Below are 20,304 nucleotides of genomic sequence, written 5' to 3' on the forward strand. Positions count from 1 at the left end.
TATCTATATATAGAAAATAAAAACTCCAATTCCAATAAAATTGCAACTCTCTAATCAAAATAATCATTACGCGGTAGAAGAAAAATTAATTTAGCTACCCATAGAAAGAACAGATAAAACAACACAAAAGAATGTTGATTTCAAGTTTTAGAAAAATGAATTGTGGAGAATTTAGTTCCACAATGTCCGACGTATTGGCAGTTATAGCCTTCTGCACTGGCTATTAAAACCTTAAAGAAATCAACATGACAGACTATCACCAAACATATTCCTAAATCCCTAACTAAATATGCGATAAAAGAAAAAAAAAATTTCTTTCTTCTTATATGAAAGTAAAAGTACGTATACCCACAGGCAAATGTGCAATCAAATCAATTCTTCAAATATACAGAAATATATATCAAATGAGCACAAATCTTTGTCATACATAAATCCCAAGTCATCTTCATGATGAAACACGCAAGTTTACTATATACACTGCAGGCGATGAAAAATTGATCATTGCAAAAGATCACTAAAATCACACTAGATGTTATAACAGTGTATATTCCTTTGAAAAGAATACATTGACTGAGTATGTTCCCAATAACTAATAACAAATCGTAGGATTGAATCAAAATCCAGGGAAAGAAAAACTTCATTCTTCTTTACATCCACATTTAGGTCATAAAATGCATCTTGAAAAATGCAAAAAACGTAAGAGTTCCTTCTTCATCACTATCATAACATAGATAGCATATACATATTAATTCACAGTCGCGTCTATCTCCCTAGTTTTCTTCTGCTAAACGTAATGTATCAATAAGATGTTAATCTGGCGCCTAGATACTAATTTATTCAGTTCATAAGCTGTTGATAAGATGACCAGGAAAAGAACGTGTTCTACAAAGTTAATCAACAGTTCTAAGTGACTGAATAAACAATGATGTCTATATGAGTACTCCTTTTTCTCCTTCTCTTCGTTGTAATTCTTATTGCCGGCAATACTTAGAAACACAAACAAATTCCATAATGACATGGCCAGTGTCAAAATAAAATTCGATACCAACTGCACAGATGTTCCTAATCCATCAAATCTTCCTTTGAGAACCGTCTTCTTTTTTCTTCTTTTTTTTTAAAAAAAAATCATTGCAGAGAAACAGCTTCCACTTCTTTTCCTTCTTCCAAGGGAAAATACACAGGTAAAAGACGCTGATAGAGATCCCAATTCTCCTTGTCGAAAATACACAATACAATACGGTCTACGTTGTCCACATGATCCTCTAAAAATTTTCGTGTAGTCAACAATGCAATTCTCGCAGCAGGTTCCTTAGGGAAATGAAATGCACCAGCAGCGATGCAAGGAAAAGCCACAGTTGAAAACAGATTTTTCAACACAAAATCAAAACAATTGTTATAACAATTCTCCAAAGTCTTCTTGTTCGCATCTCTGGGACCACACGTCAATAATACATGATCAGCGGGGAGATTATAACCTGGAGCAATTTTCACTTGTCCTGGTTCCAAAGAACGTATTTTCTCGCAATCTTTACGAAATTCTTCTCCTGCAGCTTCTTGGATACTTCTATCTGCTCCTCCTAATGGAATAAGTAATTCATTCGTGGGGTTGACAACAGCGTCAGCTTTAATCATAGCAATATCTCCACGAAAAACACTGATTTTCTTGTTGATTGCAGAATTGGCACCAAACTTCGGTTTCAAACCGGAACAATTCTTCCCTGTTTCAGCCCAAGTAGGTAACTGGTTGGCAATCACAACCTCACGAAGATTCACAGATGGAATATCTTCTTCTTTTTCTATAATGTTTACCGCAGGATTAAAAGCAATTTCACAATGTTCTTCTTTTTCCTTCTTCTGTTTCTCTTCCTGTACTTCGGCACAGCAGGCATTCGCAGTAGCATCCTCAACAACGTCTTGTATATCCAAGTTAACATCATCATCTTCTCCCTCTTCATCGTTTTCCTTCTCCTGTTTCTCGTAGTACTTCTTCAATCTTTGTACTGCAATCGAATCAACCTTGAATCTTCCTCGCGCAGCCTTGAATTTAACAAAATAGGAATTTGGGTGGTCAATATCTTGAATGATTCCTGGACCAAAATAACGTCCACTGAAAGCTCTGGTGGATCCTTTCTTCATGGTACTGTCCAAAATCCATACCTTGTCTCCGACTTTGAAATTGGGTTTCGAATGACGTTTGTCATAAAATTTTGTTGCCGTCTTATGTCTCTGGAACCATTTATCATGGACTTTGTCTCGTATTTCTCCAAGTTGCTGTAAGCGTTCAGCATTGTCCTGAAATTGACAAGGGATGTCCAAAATTGCTTCGTGTAGCATTCTACATCTGAATCCATGCAAAAGTTCAAAAGGGCTGTATCCAGAGGATAAGTTAACAGTTAAATTGTGGGCTAACACAACAGATGGCAGCAGTTCGACCCATTTTCCTTGATCCTTATTACACAACGCAGATTTCAGTCTCTGTTCAATGTTTCGGATAGCTATCTCAGCAGTCCCGTTAGCTTAATGAGCTTGAACATTTACAAATCGAATCTTAGCTCCAATCATTGCACACAACTCCTTGAATAGGTTACTTGTAAAACATGGACCTTTATCTGTGACTAATTCTTTAAAAATACCGTATTTCAAAATTACATTTTCATAAAGAAAACTACTTACAGAAGATGCTGTTATATCTGCTAATGAACCACAAATAGTATACCGAGTAGCAGCATCGACAACGACAATCAAATATTTGTGTCTCAAAATATTACTCGAGGAGTACACCCCTCCAATGTCTACGAAAATGCGATAGAAGGGCGGTACTTGAGGATACGTTTGCAATGTACCATAAGCAGAACCAGGTTTATTTTTGCTGGACTGGCAAATTAAACATTCTTTACATTTCTGATAGATATATTGTTTCATATTAGGGAAATACACAGATTTCACTAAAAGATCATATGTCTTAGAAAAGCCTCCGTGACTTGAACCAATGGCAGAAGTATGAGCCGCATCAAAAACTTTATAACGTAATGAAACAGGTACAGTAACTAAAAATTTCATACTACTAGATGTTTTTTTTGTTTTCTATACAAAATTCCTTCTTTAACCGTGAAATAAAATGCTTGTCTTTCAATTTTTGGATTTTTCTTTTCCTTATTTTCTAACCAATCAAAAATATCCTTATAAAACGGGTCCTTCATTTGTTCATCTCTGAGAGAAGGCTCGTCACTTAGCATATTGTTACACTCTGTAACAGTGGAATAAAATACTCGAGGGTCTTCCTCATTTTGTTGCTCATCTGAAATGTCCCTGGGGGCACGAGAAAAACGTGAAATAGCGTCAGCTTCTATGTTAGATACCCCAGATATGTGTGTAACAGTAAAGTTATACTGTTCAATGAAACTAATCCACCTCGCAAATTTACCTACATTTTTTATCTGCTTTAAAAACAAAAGACTCTTACAATCGGTTTTCAGAAAAAAATGACGTTCTAGTAAAAAATAACGAAAGGATCGAAAGGCATATATAATACTCAAAAGTTCAAGTTCATAGGGGTGTCTAGATTTCTCGCTTTTACTTAAGCTACGGCTACAATAAGCAATGGGTGCTAACTCTGGGTCATCTGGAGAGGATATAGGTTGTTTGAGCACAGCAGCAAGACCGCGTGTTGATGCATCACAGAACAAGTATACAGGGTGTTTCGGATTATAATGCATCAAATATGGCGATTTTATGATAAGGTCTTTAATTTTCTCAAAAGCATCTTGTTGCTTTTGTGTCCACTTAAACGGTACATCCTTTCTGAGAAGCGAGTTCAAAGGCTCCGCAATTTCAGAAAAATTGGGTAAGAATCGTCTTACAAAGCTAGCTAATCCTAGAAAACTTTTCACATGTTTTTTCGTCTTCGGACGTTCATAATTACTAATGGAGTCAGTTATTTTCTTGGAAATTCGCAAGCCATCGTACGAAATATCGTGTCCCAAAACCGTTAATGAAAAATAAGCCAATTTCGTTTTTTCTGGTGCAAGTTTAAGACCACGTTCTCTAATTCGTTGAAATAACTTCTTGGTGAGGTTGATAACATCCTCAAAAGTATTTCCACCCCAAAAAATCATTAAGATACCCGAAAATTTGTTCAGATTCTAATCCTTCCAATGTCATTTTCACTAATCTGTTTAAACCAGCGGAACTAGTGATAAGGCCCTGTGGGAGTGCTGTAAAACAAAATGAACCAACTCCTGGGATTGAAAAGGCAGTGACGTGTTGGTATTCCTCCGCGATTTTCACCTGGAAGAAACCACTGAGCAAGTCAGAGCAGCAGAGGTAGCGACACTTACTTAGACACAAAAGAATGTCTTCTATCGACGGTACAGGAAAACTGTCTGGTGCAATGTGTAGGTTAATAGCTCTACAATCCAAACAAAATCTATAAGATCCAGACTTCTTTTTCACGAGAAGAATAGGCGAGTTATAACTCTATATGCACCTCCTAATAACCTTTTGTTCAAGCAAAGTATCAATCTGTTTTTTAACTTCTTCTCTTAAGTGGAAGGGGATAGGAAACTGATTGGTGTGAACTGGGACGTTATCTAGCATTTTAATTTCATGTACGTAACCTTTGGCCACTCCAAAATCATCCTCTGACCAAGAAAAACAATCCTTATACTCCTCTATAACACAATAAAGCATTTGCTTCTGATCGTCCGAAAGTTGAGGGTTAATGTCCACACGCTTGACGTCAAAACCAGCAGGAAGGTTAGTGTTGTCTTGTTTACTGGCTAAACCATGATTTTGAACTTTATCTGTATCATTTGGGTAATGTGCACCATGCCTAATGTCAACAGCTGTACCTAAATGAAGATTTTTCTCTAAACACAACTTTTTGTTGGTTGGGTTGACTACTCTAATAACAGGATTAACAGGATCCACTCTAGACTCATTGACAAAAATTTCGGCTTTAGAACAGATTTTCTCATTGGGTTGCAAAACACTTTTAACTCCCACTAAATCATTAATTTTTCGAACAGGTACTGAAACACTGGAATTTGGAGGCAAAGTAACAGATTTCGCCGTTATGAAATACGCTTGCATTAGGTTCGCTGTTTGTTCGGAAACCGTGCCTATAGCATGACTTTCAGGTAGCGCGTGATCAGTAGGCTTCCCAAACCTAACTATATGAACTACGTGAATACCCTGGTTAATAGTAACATGTTGAGGAAGCAACCAATCATTCCCCAACAAAACAGAAGATGCAAATTTGTCTACAACTCTAAAAGTATGAGTAAATGAATAACCGTCAATTTTGAACTTCAGTACAGCTAACGTGTTAGTTTCAAGTCCTTTACCCGAAATGCCACGGATGATAGTACGTCTTTAACAAGTCTAGTGTTCCGAGGAAGGAGCTCCCTAGTGCAAATTGAAATTTGACTACCGGAGTCCAACAATGCTTTATACTCTTTGTTCCCAATAGTAATTTTGATACAAGGCAGAATCCTATCCCTAACAATAGACGTAGTTATCGTGTGGGTCTTAAAAGCAGGTCTCTCACTATTCCCTGAACTATTTCCGCTATGTAAAACATTACAATTATTACTTCCCTTGAATTGTGCCATATTGCACACTGATAATTTAGGCGGACAGTGTATTTTATTATTCGCGTGAGACGTACTATGATTCTCTTTGCGCTTGCTCTGTTCGTTCTTATCCATAACAGAAGTATTCGTTAGAGAGCTCATTCTATTATGCATATTATTATTATTATTGGCACTCTTACATTCAGAGGAACGAAAAGAAGAAAAAGAGTTACATTTCTGTTGATGAAGCGGGATAGAATCTACAGACTGTTGTTCACCGCATTCTTTTCCAGCGGATAAGATATCATAATGCAAACATGCAAGCATTTCTTTTTTTTTTTTTTTTCCTGTTGTTCTTCGAGAGGAAATGAAACATGAGAATTATCGCGTAATGAAACATCAGCTATCTTGGCGATAAATTCCGGCGTACTATACTGCAAGACTTGTTCTTTCGAATTAGCTTTAATAAGCGTCTTATAATTCACTATTAACTCAGCTGACTTTTCTTGTAATAGAAATTCACACAACGCATCAACGGATGAAAACGATTTATTGCATGTAAGCTTAAAGTACTGAGGCAATAACCCTTCAATAAGGAAATTGATTTGTTGCTGTATAGGCATAGCTTTATCAAAACTAAGTATGAGATCTAGCTTCTCATAAATATATGTCATAATAGGTTCCCCTTCTTTTTGATCTCTAGAACGAATGGTGTGTTCCGTAACCTTCTTAACTACAAAACCTCCAAATAGTGTAATCATACGTCTCTTTATGTCTACATACGACAAGTTCACAAATTATTCTGTCCTAGTTAAAGCTAAAAACCACGCCAAGGCCCCGTCCCGTAATAGATATGGAAGCAAATGACGCTTCTTTACTGCATTGAACTCATAAATGACGCAGTAAGATTCAAAATACTCAAAAAAACGAATAACGTCTTCCCCATACTTGCCGTGTAAAAATGTGGGGCGCACAATCGAATCTAGAGACGTAAGTCGAGCTTGTGCCATAATATTAGAATTCACCATTTTCTCTAAATATCTCTAAATAGAATAACTAAAAATGCACATAAAACAAAATAACACAACAAATAGAGAGGGTGGTAAAACATTTAGAATTTCATCAAATTCTAATGGTGGGCGGCAAACAAACTAAAGCAAAATAAATCGAGGGTCGCAGATGTGTGTGCATCCACACAAATTAAAACCACATCTCCGCCATGTGCAGCCGCCCCTTGTCGGTCTGAAAGCTCAGATATTGCACTCATAAGTAACGTGATCGGGGATGTCAGAACCGACAAGTTGCGCCCAGGATTTCGTATACGTTGAATTTAACAAAATATGAGGTACGGGATCTAACCTGGGTTGCATTTAAATAAAATCCAACACGTACAAAAGAAACAGACTGTGATGTTAAAAGGGGATGAAAAAGGGGTAAGAAGGCAGTAACTCTCAGGATAGGTTAATCTACTCGCACTTACTTGCAGGTCTGATCGTTGTCCTCTCGACGATTCCTCCAACGGGCCGACGTTCGTCCATCCCTCTGTTTGGCTGGCTGGTCGTTCAAGTAACCAAGGTTAAGGGTCGGCAAAACCCGGACTGAGTAACCAACTTTACGAAGACCGCAATTTTAGTTAAACTTAAAACTTCTTCTCAAAAAGCAATACATCGTCGTAGATGGCTATCTGGCGTTAGCCGAAACAAGGGTGCTCTATAGGACAGAGCAAGGCTATCAATCGTAAATTTCAAAATGAAGCTCGCGGTCTACATTCTAACTTGTCTCTCGCTTCATGTCGACTGTCCCTTCCAATAGTCTCTCAATCGATTTTGTATGGCGTTCCTTCCGGGTTCATATCCTCGGTTATTCACTCTGATTTGCGTCTCGATGAAGAAAGTGCATGCTTGTAGATTAACCAAGGTAAGGTTATGATAGGAATGCGGACGGGGAAGCAATCTGTTATTTTATTAATTGAGAAATTACAAACGTAAAAAGTAAATGACAGACAGCAAAGGCAAATGAACTTAGAAAAAAAAGTCGAAAGGTGATTTAACTTAAAACGAATAGTTATTCTTTTCACTGTAATGTTCTTTTAAAATAAAATGTCCCATTGTTCAAAATAAGATACTTTGCCATGTGTCCAAATACACATGTCTTCACAGTACAGATTTATCAAGGAAAGTGCACTGAGTTTACTAAAAGAGTGTAACAAATAATATTAATGTTTTATTATATGAATCTGTTAATGTCTATAGCCTATAGTAAGTCCTGCATTCGTAACTTTGGTAGTGCTAGGACAGTATTTGATGGAGGGATTATCTACTACTATCCTCTCCGTAGAAATATATTCTCGTTCTAAGTAACCTATCTGGTAGAGAAATACTTCCAATATTTTTTATTTCACAAACTGAACTCTAGCCCAAATTAGGGGAAAGAACCTGAAATTACTACGATTGTAGCCAGTTGGCCAGGGGATCCGAACCACACTTACACTAGTTCGTTACAAGTCTTCAAGTTGGAAACCCTCCAGTTCAAATGGATGTGATCCCCACTGAAATTCTGGACCGTTGGGTAGCAATAAAGAAAGAAAGGTATATTTTATAACTGATCAATTTGAGAAGTGCACTGAAAACAAAGAGATCAGAGTTATAGGATAAGGACATCAAACGAAAGTACATCCCACGCCCCACATGATAGTGCAGCAAATGACAAGAATGGTGTGGAAGCAGATTCCCTCATCTACCTAAAACCCAACCGTCACACTTCTTTCTTTTGGAATAGGTGACGGCTCAACTGCGTGAGAGAAAACTTAGAAGTGACGAGAATCCCATTGCTTGTGTGATAAAGCTATATTTAAACACATTTATGTCCCTTTCATTTTACCACTACGTATTCATTGGAGGCAAACTGCGACTATAATGAGTGACATAGTCATGGCGCTAAATGACTAACGCCTGTGCACAAAACATTTCATGGGTCTAGCGCAAACACATACAAGTTATGAGATTGTGTGATATTTTTGACAGATACTGTACGTTAACTGACGTTACTGGTGGATCTAGGTTGATGGTCTACGTTTAGTCCAAATGTTACTATTGGTTGGAAACAATTATCGATGCCTATTGCTACCATACGTATACAGTAATGATTCTTGAAGATAACGACTGTTGTAATTATATCACTGGAAAGAAGTGGTGTTAGTTGCTTAATCTATATATGTATGTTGTCTGGAGTGAGATAGCTATTGCTTAAACCAAATCTTAATTAAATCATACTATAGCTTATTTCGAAGGAGCTCGCATATGAACGCTAATACGTACGTTTAAATGAGATCATCAGCTTTGGCAATAATTTACCTGGTCATATATTTTTAGACGTGATACTAACATCATCAGTGAATGAGGCTTATAACTGGCCAAAACGACTCAAAAGTTTACTGTTTCGGAAGTAAACTTCTTGTGTAGAAAATTTAAATTGTTTTACAGTACATCTTCTCTATACGTGAATTTTAGCAATGTATTGAAATGTCAACCTTATTGTAAGCATTTTGTATTTAAAATGATATTCCTTTAAAAGTACATTTACCTGAAACATCCAACGTATGTAACTCTTGGCAGTTTTTAGAAAGCAGATCCAAAAATCTATCGGTCACTGCAGAGTTCATCTGTAGATTCAAATTTTTCAACTCTCTGAGTCTAGTGATAGGTTCCAAGTCATCATTATTAATACGTGGAAAAAATTGTGCCAAACTTAGGACTTCAAGCTTTGGAACATGATCACAAATTTCACTTATATTACTACCAGTTATACTTCTACAGCCATCAATGCTAAGTTTAATGATGTTATTTGGTTTCTTCAGGCCTCTCACAAGATGTCCACATGTAATATTTTCACATTCATTAAGTATAATTTCTTTCACACTCGGCGGAATAACGTAGAAACATTTCGTAGAAATTCGTGAATTTCTGGATAAATTAATACTTTCCAGTTTGTGGCATCTTTTTAAAAGCGCTTGAATATCCCGGTCTCTGATTCGAGTGCAATCTTCCAAGCTGAGCCACTCTAGATTAGGGCACTTCACTGCAATCGTATGAATTTCACTTGAGCGAATAGGAACTCCTTTCAAGTTCATTTTCCGAATATTCCAGCAGTATTTGGCTGTAAAGAGAGATAAAATTACAATTTTAAATACAACCAGGTAAAAAATAACGAGGGTATCTGTATTAAAGGTTTTTAATTTTTATATTATTTGCATTATATTAGGCATACTGAAAAAAAAAAAATCAACTCCTCTAGAAATAACACTGTTTCCATCATTATAGATAGCTCTTCTCTGGTAACACGTGATATATGAAACACTACAACTGACGCGTGACCATTGCAGTTAACTGGCACGCATGTGCCAGTTGCTTCTATACAAACAGCTTAAGATGGGTCGAAGCAAATATGTATAAAATGGTTAAAAAAAAAAAAAGTACTGTTGTATTTAAAAGTTTCCATGAACACACAGTAAATGAAGCAGCCCGATTTGGCAGTATATCAAAGTGGACTGTCCAATTTATCTACAAGGAGTTTTCTAACACGCGAATGAAGGCAAAACAGCGTCAGAACTGTAATTGCTAAGATGATCCTAACCTACAGGGACCGGTGACAGTTTTACGCTTGATCAATGAAAATCGGTTTCAAACTCGACAGAAATTGCTGTAGTCCGTGAATGGAGGTCTATCCCAACCAATTTCCGAAACAATGCAAAAGAAACAAATGGTCATTTGGAGTCAAGAACCATGAACATTCACGTTTTCATTGGTCTGTAGGTGACTGGAAATATGTAGTACAATCTGACAAGTTGCATTTTTGTCTGTATTCCAATGATTCAAGGCGTCTAGTGCACCGAAAGCCCAATGAAGCATTTCAGCCGCAGTGCGTTATTCAAGAGGAGGAGGTTTTATGATGGTGTTAAAGTGTTTTACGTACTCATGGCTTTGATTAATTTATACAGGACAGTGTAAACACGAACTAGTATATTTATTTCGGCATTCTAATGACCAGCTCCTGCTATTTCTACGTCTTAATGATGAATATGGAGTGGACACTCACATTTTCTATTATGATGATTACTGCATATTCAAAAGACTCAAAGCTTTTGTGCGTAGTCTGAGGAACATTCAGGTACCCTGTCTCACACGCAATGGTATGGAAAATTCCCGAAACCTAAAACAAGCAAAATCTGTAATACTATTTGGAGTAGCAAATGAAATGCGAAAACAGGATCCCGTACTTTGCTGAGAGACGCGAGTGGAATCACATCGTGGATTCACTTCCAAAGGGAACAACGCCCAGGCAGTATTACCCGGTATTAAGCCAGTTCTATCAGGGGGTGACTAATATTTTATCTGCGTTTATGCTGAGTTTATAATACATCATTTAAACGAATGCATGTTTCTGGGTAACATTTATCAAAAATAATTGTTTAAGAGAAAATATCCCGGTTGGTCACAAATGGTTTCATTGATTTTTTTTTTTTTTTTTATTTATTATTATTAATTCTAGTATTTTGCATGCATATTTGTATATGCTGTTCATTAACAGATAAGAACCATACCCACGGATAAACTAAATGTTGATTGAAGGCAGTAAATTAGTGTTTTAATAATTCAAACTCTTTCGTCTTCGCGAATTCTGTCGAAGAATTTGAAGCTTAAAATATATATGACGATAATTATACCTGTTGTGTTGTATAGCTGCGAAACATGGTCGCTAACTTAAAAAACACTGCAGACTAAAAATATTTGAGGATAAGATTCTGAGACAAATACTTGGACCCAAGAGGGATGGGAATGAGGAATGGCGGAAATTTCACACACGAGGAACTAGGTAATCTACCCAACATTGTTAGGGTCATAAGTCTACGAGGATCAGGTGAGCAGGGCGTGAAGCAAGAATGGAAAAAAATAAAAACTCGAAAGTCAATAAATAAATAAATAAAATCTAGGCGCAGATGGGACAACAATATTAAGATGGACCTCACAGACACAGGAATACAAAGTAGAAACTGAATCCACTTGGTTAAGGAGAGCAGTCAATGGAGAGATTTTATGAATGTGGCATTGAATCTTGGATTCATTAGGCCATGGCGTGAATGAGTTAGTTATTTATGTGTTTCTTCTACAGATCAGAATGATAAATATCACACCCTTTCTGTATCCACAAAACGGCCATATTTCCAACTTGCGAGTATTCCAGGTTGTGAGAAGAATTAAAGTTGACGAGAAATGCAATGTCCTACAATGAAAACCGCCATAGATACGAAAATAGTACCATCACATGGGTAATAGAGCAAACTTCAATGCAATATTACAATAATTTACCTACTTCAATCCAAGTGTGTCGAAAAAATAGATAAGACAGCCAAAACAAAATATTTATGCCATAAAGCATAAGTACGACTTGAGTCCAGAAGTTCACATATGGAGAAGTATCATTCCCCTTAGTGAATATAGATGTACGAATTACAACGATTTGGAATTGCGATGAATTATGCATTATACAAATTGTATTAATTACTGACTCCTTTTTCCACCTTGTCAACCTTTGTCACATAATGTAACAGTTTCAACTTGCTATGCTTGTTTTGTCACGTAATGTTGCAATAAAAGCAGAACTGAAAATTTCATGCTCTATTCTAAACTACATTCCAAATTCTAGCTAAAGTAATCGAGCTGCAATTCAATGTAGTTGTTTTTAACCACTGATTCTCCAGCCTCTTCATGTCTTCTATATGTCAAGTTCTGCGTTACTAAAGAAAACTACTGACATTAATTAGATTGTCAACAACTGAATGTCGAACGGCTTTTCCTAACAGACAGCAAAAGTATTCACAGCACTTGCCTTGTCGCCCAAATATTTTACCCTCTAAAAAATGCAGGTTTTAGAATAACGTAAATTTTACTTAAAGGGGCACAAAGATGGAGGAAATAAGCTGTTCCTTCTGTTCCACAGGGGAATCTCCACTGGATCTGTGGCATAGTAATGTATTTATGCTAAGACGTAGAAATCTCTGTAATGCTCTACTGTGAAGTACTGATTTGCATGTGACAAATCTTGGTTGGAGGACAACAGAGGTTGGACACTCATGTCCAAAATTATTGTCGCATGTCTATAAATATGCTGTTGTAGGAATATAATTTGACAACGAATTCGCTCGGTATTTCTTATAATGTTAGTATCCGTATAATCGGCAAAAACATGTATGTGGCAAATTTCATGTCAAAAGAGCAGTAAATAAGAATAAAACGAAAATAAAATTTTCTTGTCCATTTAGCAAAATTTTGTTTTACTCATTTTAGTTTTCGTATTTATAATTCTTTTTCCATGAAATTTATCACAAATATACATTTCCCGATTATACACATAGTATCAGTATTAAAAGTATTCTGCAAAAGCATCATCATTGAGTACTATTATTCAAAGAATAAAAAAAAAAAAAAAAAAATGTGTGGGATTTGCTAGTGGTTACAATGTACACGATCGTTTCCTACAGCTCTTTCGAGTTTATACATAGTTTATGAAACAATCAACCGAAAGACAGTGAGAACAGAATCACATTTAAAAACGTACACTATACGAGTTCTCGCTAAAATGATTCATAAAATAGGAAAGGGAAGGAATAGAGAAAAGAAAAATTAAAGAACAGAGAAAAAGCTGATAAACGTTCCGGTAGGCGCCATATTGGAATGCTGTATTAGGTGATAGAGTTATTACTTTTCATTAATTTATTAATTTTTAATTATTTTCCCCTATATTATGCGATTTTTCTCTTATTCACCCTCCTGCACTAGTAAGTCCTCTTACTTTTATCTTCTTTCACTAAACTCCACCTACTTACAGCCTGGCAACACTGTTTTCCAACAAAACACCCACCCGGACGCTTCTCAGTTTTTGTTTCTACACCAGGGTATCTTGAACACACACACACATCATACAGTCGCACCTATGATATTACACTTATCGGTTCTAACAACTCTTTGCATTCAATTTTCAGACGGTCTTCCAGGATAAGCCTTACATTCTATATGATTATTGGACAGCATAAGCACCATTATTACACTACTCACAAGCATTTTTAAAAAGTTTTTGTCCCTTGCATTATACGAGGAACAAGTCAAAATTTATCCACACTTTTATTATAATACTCTCTATATGGTGCACACTGCCTTATTCCTTCGCATGTTATAATGTTGTACTGTTGTGGTAATGCTAAGAAAGTATGATCTTAATTGTTGCAATTTCCTTGCTCCTGTTGTATAGACAACATGGACGAACAGAGGGCAGAGACCTGATTTATCTCGTCTAAAGGTATGTCTAGGGGCTGACAATCATTGAAGGCTTTCAATGCAACATGGGTACAGTGCTCTACCGCGTAGAAGTTTGCACAAGTAGATAAAGAATTTTGAAAACGGCCGACCGACCGTGATTCACCACGGAGCAGTATGTCAACCACTAACCATTACCAGTGTCACTAATGGTAAGATTAATCAAGCCCGAGGGATGGTACTGGCAGACTGTTGATGAGGTAATGTGTATTCTACAGGTTGCTCATGGTTCTATCTACTGTATCATCCACCGATACTGAAAGTCCCAGAGTAAATTCAGTCCGTGACACACCTTCAGACCAGATAAATCGGACCTCTGCCCTATGTTCTCCCATAGTGCACAATGCGAGTGAAGATCTCTCCGTAACAGAAGAAACAAATTGGAGCAAATTAAATTAAACTTTCGTACTATTACCACAAAAGTATAACCTTGTGACATGCGAGGATAGAAGGCAGTATGCACATATAAAGAGAGTTATGGTGGAAGTGTGGATAATTTCTGACTTGTCTTCGCAGGTTATCGCTATTACTTTTTTTTTTCGGAGGGGGGGGGGGAGGATCATCTTTAGCGTTTTTGCAAATATCTAGATTCATTATTAACAGACCAAAATCATATCCACAAAGAAATTAAATGTCGACTTAAAGCAAGCAATTCGTGTTATTCAGTTCAAAATCTTTTGTCGTTCGCCAATTCTGCCGAGGAATTTGAAGCTTAAAATATATCGAACAATAATCATGTCTGTTGTGCTGAATGGTCAGTTACTCTGAGGACTGAAACTATTTGAGAATAAATCCTGAGACGAATATTCGAACCCAAGAGGAACGGGAATGGGGAGCGGCAGAAACTTCATAACGAGGAACTGCATAATTTATACCATTTACCAAATATTTTTAGGGTCATCAAGTCTAGGAGGCTCAAGTGAGAAGGTCATGTAGCCAGAATGAAAGAAAGCAGGAACGCTTTCAAAGATCCTACTGGAAATCCAATTGGAAAACGTCCATTGGGAAAACCTAGGTGCAGATGGAAGGATAATATTACCATGGTTCTCGCTGAAATAGGAATACAAAGTAGAAACTAGATCCAGTTGGCTAAGGACAGAAGTCAATGGAAAGCTTTTGTGAACGAGCCATTTCATAGGCCATAGTTAGTTAGTTAGTATATTTTTGGTATATTACATGTTGCATAATGAAAAAAAAAAAAAATCGATCAATTTATAAAGTTTCTCTTCCACAGTTAGTATCGCTCAAAAGAATAAAATAAAATAATAATAATAAACAAAACTGTAAGTACAGTATTCACCGCATTTCATTTCGTGTAAGATTTTGCAATTCTCGCACCAGCAATTTGCATCAGACTTGCCATAATTTTTTTGTCATTACAGCAATTAAAGAGAGAAAGCGCAAGATTCAATCACTCACCTATGACCTGCACTGTTTTCATAGGCATATTATGACTAATACATGACAAATCAAGGTTAGTTAAATTTGGACACCGTCGCAGAATTTCACTAAGGATACTTGCATCGGGCAGAGAGTAACTGGGATGAGTAAACATGTTGCGAAAATCAAGATGCTTTTGCTTTTTCCACCATGACTGGAGCAGTATTCGCCACGAAGCACACACTGCAAAGTAAATAAAAATAATAAGCGAATACAATTACAATACTATCATTCTTGTCTCTTATGATTATACAATTATTTCAAAAATTTTGTATGCGCTAAGTATCAACATAAAACTACGTAATTACGCATATTAATGGAGAAAAATATACATAAAGTTAAATATCGATGTGAGTAAACTTACCTTCTTCAATTTTAATTCTTTCTTCAAGCGACAAAAAGCTGAAAATATACAACAAACAGTCTGTATTGAGTGTTTGAATACTACACTCTCCCGTAGGTGGTGATTTATCTTCAATACCATTAATGGGCTTCATTTGAGAATCTTTTAATTCTTCTGATATTGCTTCAGTAGCACTTTGCTGTTTGTAATTGCGGGCGCGGGGTCTAAATAGCATTTCTTCACCTGGTTGATGCCTCTGCTTGGCTGGCACTACTAGAAGTTGCTTGCCTTGGATCTTCAGATTATCATCTTTACGTTCTTGTGCTTCTAATGCCCTGAAAAATTCAAGATAAACACATTATCGGATAAAACCGAACAGACAGTGCAGACATGTACAGTCACCCTTTCATCTATCCGTTCTGATGATTCCCCTTTACAGTATAATAATTTAATGATTATTTATATTCAGTCACTTCTATAAAAGTAAACTTATCTTATGCCAATATTACAGAGTCTGATCCGTTTCCATCCCAAAAGCATCATTTCCGTATAGTAGAACAGAGCCGGAACAAAGGATTTGAAATAGGACGGGCCACAGTTAGTGTTATCATTAAGCGTTATGCACAGCAACCTATACCACAACCCACAATGAAGTTGCATGCAAAGAGGACATCAGTGAAACTCACAAGATCTGTGCTCAAGAAGATCCTGGATATGGCGGTCTGTGGGAATCCATTATGACAGCTTGTTATGGCCAAGAGGTTTGGTGGCCTGTGGGAATTGCTACGACCAAACGATAACACGTAGCCCATTAAATAATGAATAATGCAATCCATTACAAATTGAGGCTTCAAACTGTCACCAATGCCAGCACGCATGCGTTAACGCTGCGGAGAAAGAGCAGAAGACTGTAGAAACGCCATCTAGTTAGTGTCCGATTATTATTATTTTTTTTTTTTTTTATGACAATGGACAAAGCATAATCTACCTAAATGATTGTGGAAAGTTAGGGCCATCACCTACAGAGATATTAATGAAAAAGACCGATGAAACTTCGTGCGTTAATGCAAAGGAAGTTCCTCGAAAGGTTTCATGGTTGTTACTGACTTTTGTTAAGGCAGATTCGTAAGATATAAAAATGTGTCAAAATCAATGCTGCTTATTACAAAAAACATGTCTTATCAGAAGTTTGCAAACACAAGATACCTGCATCGTATGATTAACTGCACCAAGACGAAGCTTCAAGCTATGCAGTCAAAACATCATTGGCCTACTACCGACGCATGGCAGCTCAACTGGTATCCATGTCATTCCGATCAAGATATTGCTTTTAAGAGTCCAGATTGATTGATTGATTGATTGATTACTAGTCTTATTGATTACTGTGCTTTTGGACTTCTCAAACAGTGTTTGTCATCACGTCGGGTTACCATGGTAAATAGCCTCTGCAAAGCCTTCAATCAGGACAATATACCCCTGGTACAGCTGCAACGAAGTATGGTATAGCAAAATCTGTGATGGGCAATGACCCAAACTAGTAATCATCACACCGAGCATGATCGACAGTGAAGGTAAGCAATATTTTTGGAACAATTCAGATATCAACAGAAAGCTAGTTTAGTGCATGACGAGAATATACAATCATACTTGGCAAAGAATCAGAGGTTTAGAAAAAGCCGTGAGTAAATATACAGTCTTGTTCAAATATATTGGATCTCCACAGGTCTTTTAAAGATCATATTCTTGTAACTGTGTGTAGGAAATGTTAATGGGTTGGTTTCAAATGAAGATCTCAATCAACCACGCAATAATAAAGTGTTTAATTTAATTTTATCTATAGGTAAGAATACAAGGCTCTTTCAAAGACTTGTCTATGTGTTGAAGTTCCATTATTTATTCACATATCTGCTCCATGTACATTTCTTTGGCTTTGTCTGTTTCTCTTCTCAATTCATTATTCAGCCTTCTGTATTTATTGATGTCCGTGTTTTTTGCCCTTCTGCGTTCTTCTTAAGCATTGCTTCAGTTATCCATGGTTTTCTCGGTGCTCTTTCCGTCCTGCCAATGTTATTGTGGAGTGTGTCAAGTAGAACCTGTTTAACTTTTTCCCAACTATTCTCTATATTGTCAACCATATTGCCCATTGCACAGAATTTTTCTTCAAACTCTTCTTTCGCATCATCGTCGATATTTCTTAGTCGCTCTAAGTTCCATTTTCGATTTCTCCTACCATTTTTCTTGATCGCCTTTAACCACGTTTGCTGATCCGAATCAATGTCCGCTCCTAGTAGTGTCTTCACGTCTCGTACACTATTCCTGAAACGTTGCTTCACAAGAATGTAATCGATTTGGTAGCGTTTCTTATCTCCTGGATTTTTCCACGTGTACAGCTTAATTTTTCTTTTCTTAAACCACGTATTCATCACCACCATATCATGTTGCCTACAGAAGTCGATAAGCATTTGACCTCGTTCGTTTCTTCTGCCTAGTTCAAATGGTCCCACTACCTTCTTCGCAGCTCCTCCTCCTACTACGCTGTTGAAATCTCCCATTACTATGGCGTTGCCTTACCTCTTCCTTCCTGATACAATATGTCACTGATCTGATCATACATTACTTCTACTTCATTATCATCATGGTCGGTTGTTGGCATATACACTTGTATTATCACAATATCCACTGGTTTTGCATGTAGTTTTACAAACATCAAGCTGTCACTGGAATATTCCATTTTGGTTACACTTCTTGCTACTTCATTCTTCATTGCTATCGCGACACCATTCTCGGCCTTATCGCCACCCGAATAGTATATTCTGTAATTTCCCGAAATTATCTCATCTTTCCCTGGCCATCTCACTTCACTCAAGCCCACTATGTCCACTTCACATTTGTCCATTTCCACTTTTAAATTTTCAAGTTTTCCCTCACGTCGTACAGTCCGTATGTTCCAGGTTCCCATGCTGAAATGAAAGTTATTATTTTCTCCTCTGATGATTCTTCCCGGAATAGTCCCCACTCGGAGCTCCGAACGGGGGACTATTTTACCTCCGGAATTTTTTACCTCAGGAAGAACCATCATATTTATTTATTCTTCTCCTTCGTCCCTTCTGGGAAAAAGATAATGTGATAGTATTCCTATTCCCTTTCCACATCTCCATGCCGTTGACCATCTAGTGGTTCATCCGCCTTTTAGGACAGTTTCCCCTCCAAAGGACAAGAAGGTGCCCTGACTTCCACCCGCTCATCCGCCCAGGGGGTGCTCTTAACCTATGTCCAGAACCTCTACTTTTACGCTCTCTTCATAGTGACGTCACTAGCAAGGAACTTGGAGCTTGTCGTCTGCTTGGCGCGCGAAGATTTGGTAGTAAGACCACAAACAATTCGTTATATATTTATTTAGTTTGGGTTTCTGCTGTGTTGAATTGTGTTGTTTTCTTTTCCCGTGGCAAATTTTTGTTGACACATCTTTGTATTGTACGTTTTTGAGTACGTGGACGAATATTATTTAATAAAGAAAAAGTCAGGCTGTACATGCAATATTGCAAGATTGTGTGGTGAACTTCAGTACTTGTGTACATACTTATTATTACGTGTATTTGTGCCTTTCCTTTCGTGTAATATAGTGGTTTTTTGTTAGTGTGCATGTGTGTTTGTGAATTCTTGTGCTGTAGCAACGTGAAGGAGTCAATAAAAAAGATAAAAGATACAGGTATTGTTTACCACAATTTCCTTAAGGACTCTCTCCTTGCTAAACAAGTGGTTCACGCATGTAAAACAATATATAAACTTTAAAAACGCGACTGTTTGTAGTGTGCATTTCTCAGAAGAACATTATTTGCGAGATCTGAAATCTGAACTTCTAGGTTTGCCGCCCAAGAAAATTCTGAAACCAAATGCAGTTCCCTCAGTCCAACTAGGCATTCAAAGTCCAATTCCTGCACGAAATGAAACAAGTTATGTTGAAGGCTGTCTTTCATCTTCAAGTGTTCCACCTGATAGAACAATAAGATATGAATCACGAGAAGTCAGAAAACGGGCTCTGAAAAACGTGTCTACACTTTCTCCGAAAAAGAGAAAATTAGATAAGGGAACAAACAGAATTTGGAGATTTTAATATTGAAATGGAACAACTAAAAACAAAATTAGTAATTATGGAACAGTCGAACAAAAATCTCAAAATGCAAATTATTAATCTCAGAGTTAGAAACGCTGTGTTGCGTTGTACCATAAATAAGAAGAGTAAAGAAATCAACTCTGAAAAGAATAATCTTAATGATAAAGTAAAACCTGGTGTTAATCAAATCACAGAAAGTATTTTCACTCCTACGCAAATAGTATCTTATAAGTAAAAAAGAAAAGAGCGCATTGGAATAAAGATGACGTGAATAAAGCTCTGATGATACGCACTTTATTTATTATTTAAAAAAAAATATATATATATACTGTCTATACATCCGAAACAGCATGAACTTTTCACTTATAGGACTATCCACTTTCAGAAAGTGGGTCATCCTTCGTGGATCTCTCGTGACTCGGATGGATTCACATAACCACTAATTGAAATTAGGAAGTCAGGACA

At 36.9% G+C, this 20,304-nt stretch overlaps 1 protein-coding gene across 2 annotated transcripts in view; it reads right to left on the reverse strand.

Moving 5' to 3' along the window:
• The window catches only part of LOC145688442 (uncharacterized), a 187,710-nt gene that overhangs the window by 85,070 nt on the left and 82,336 nt on the right, over positions 1 to 20,304 (reverse strand). The window contains exons 5-7 of one of the 2 annotated variants that reach the window (XM_081762675.1): positions 15,747 to 16,060; positions 15,362 to 15,565; positions 9,156 to 9,728 (exon numbers count right to left, since the gene is read on the reverse strand). In XM_081762675.1, the coding sequence (XP_081618801.1) occupies positions 9,156 to 9,728; positions 15,362 to 15,565; positions 15,747 to 16,060 (1,091 nt within the window). The remainder of the gene's footprint in view (positions 1 to 9,155; positions 9,729 to 15,361; positions 15,566 to 15,746; positions 16,061 to 20,304) is intronic. The other variant, XM_081762676.1, reaches the window with a different exon arrangement.

This window comes from Thermobia domestica, chromosome 6 (genome assembly GCF_964235325.1).
Source record: "Thermobia domestica chromosome 6, izTheDome1.hap1.1, whole genome shotgun sequence".
In the NCBI taxonomy this organism is placed as follows: Eukaryota; Metazoa; Arthropoda; class Insecta; order Zygentoma; family Lepismatidae; genus Thermobia; species Thermobia domestica.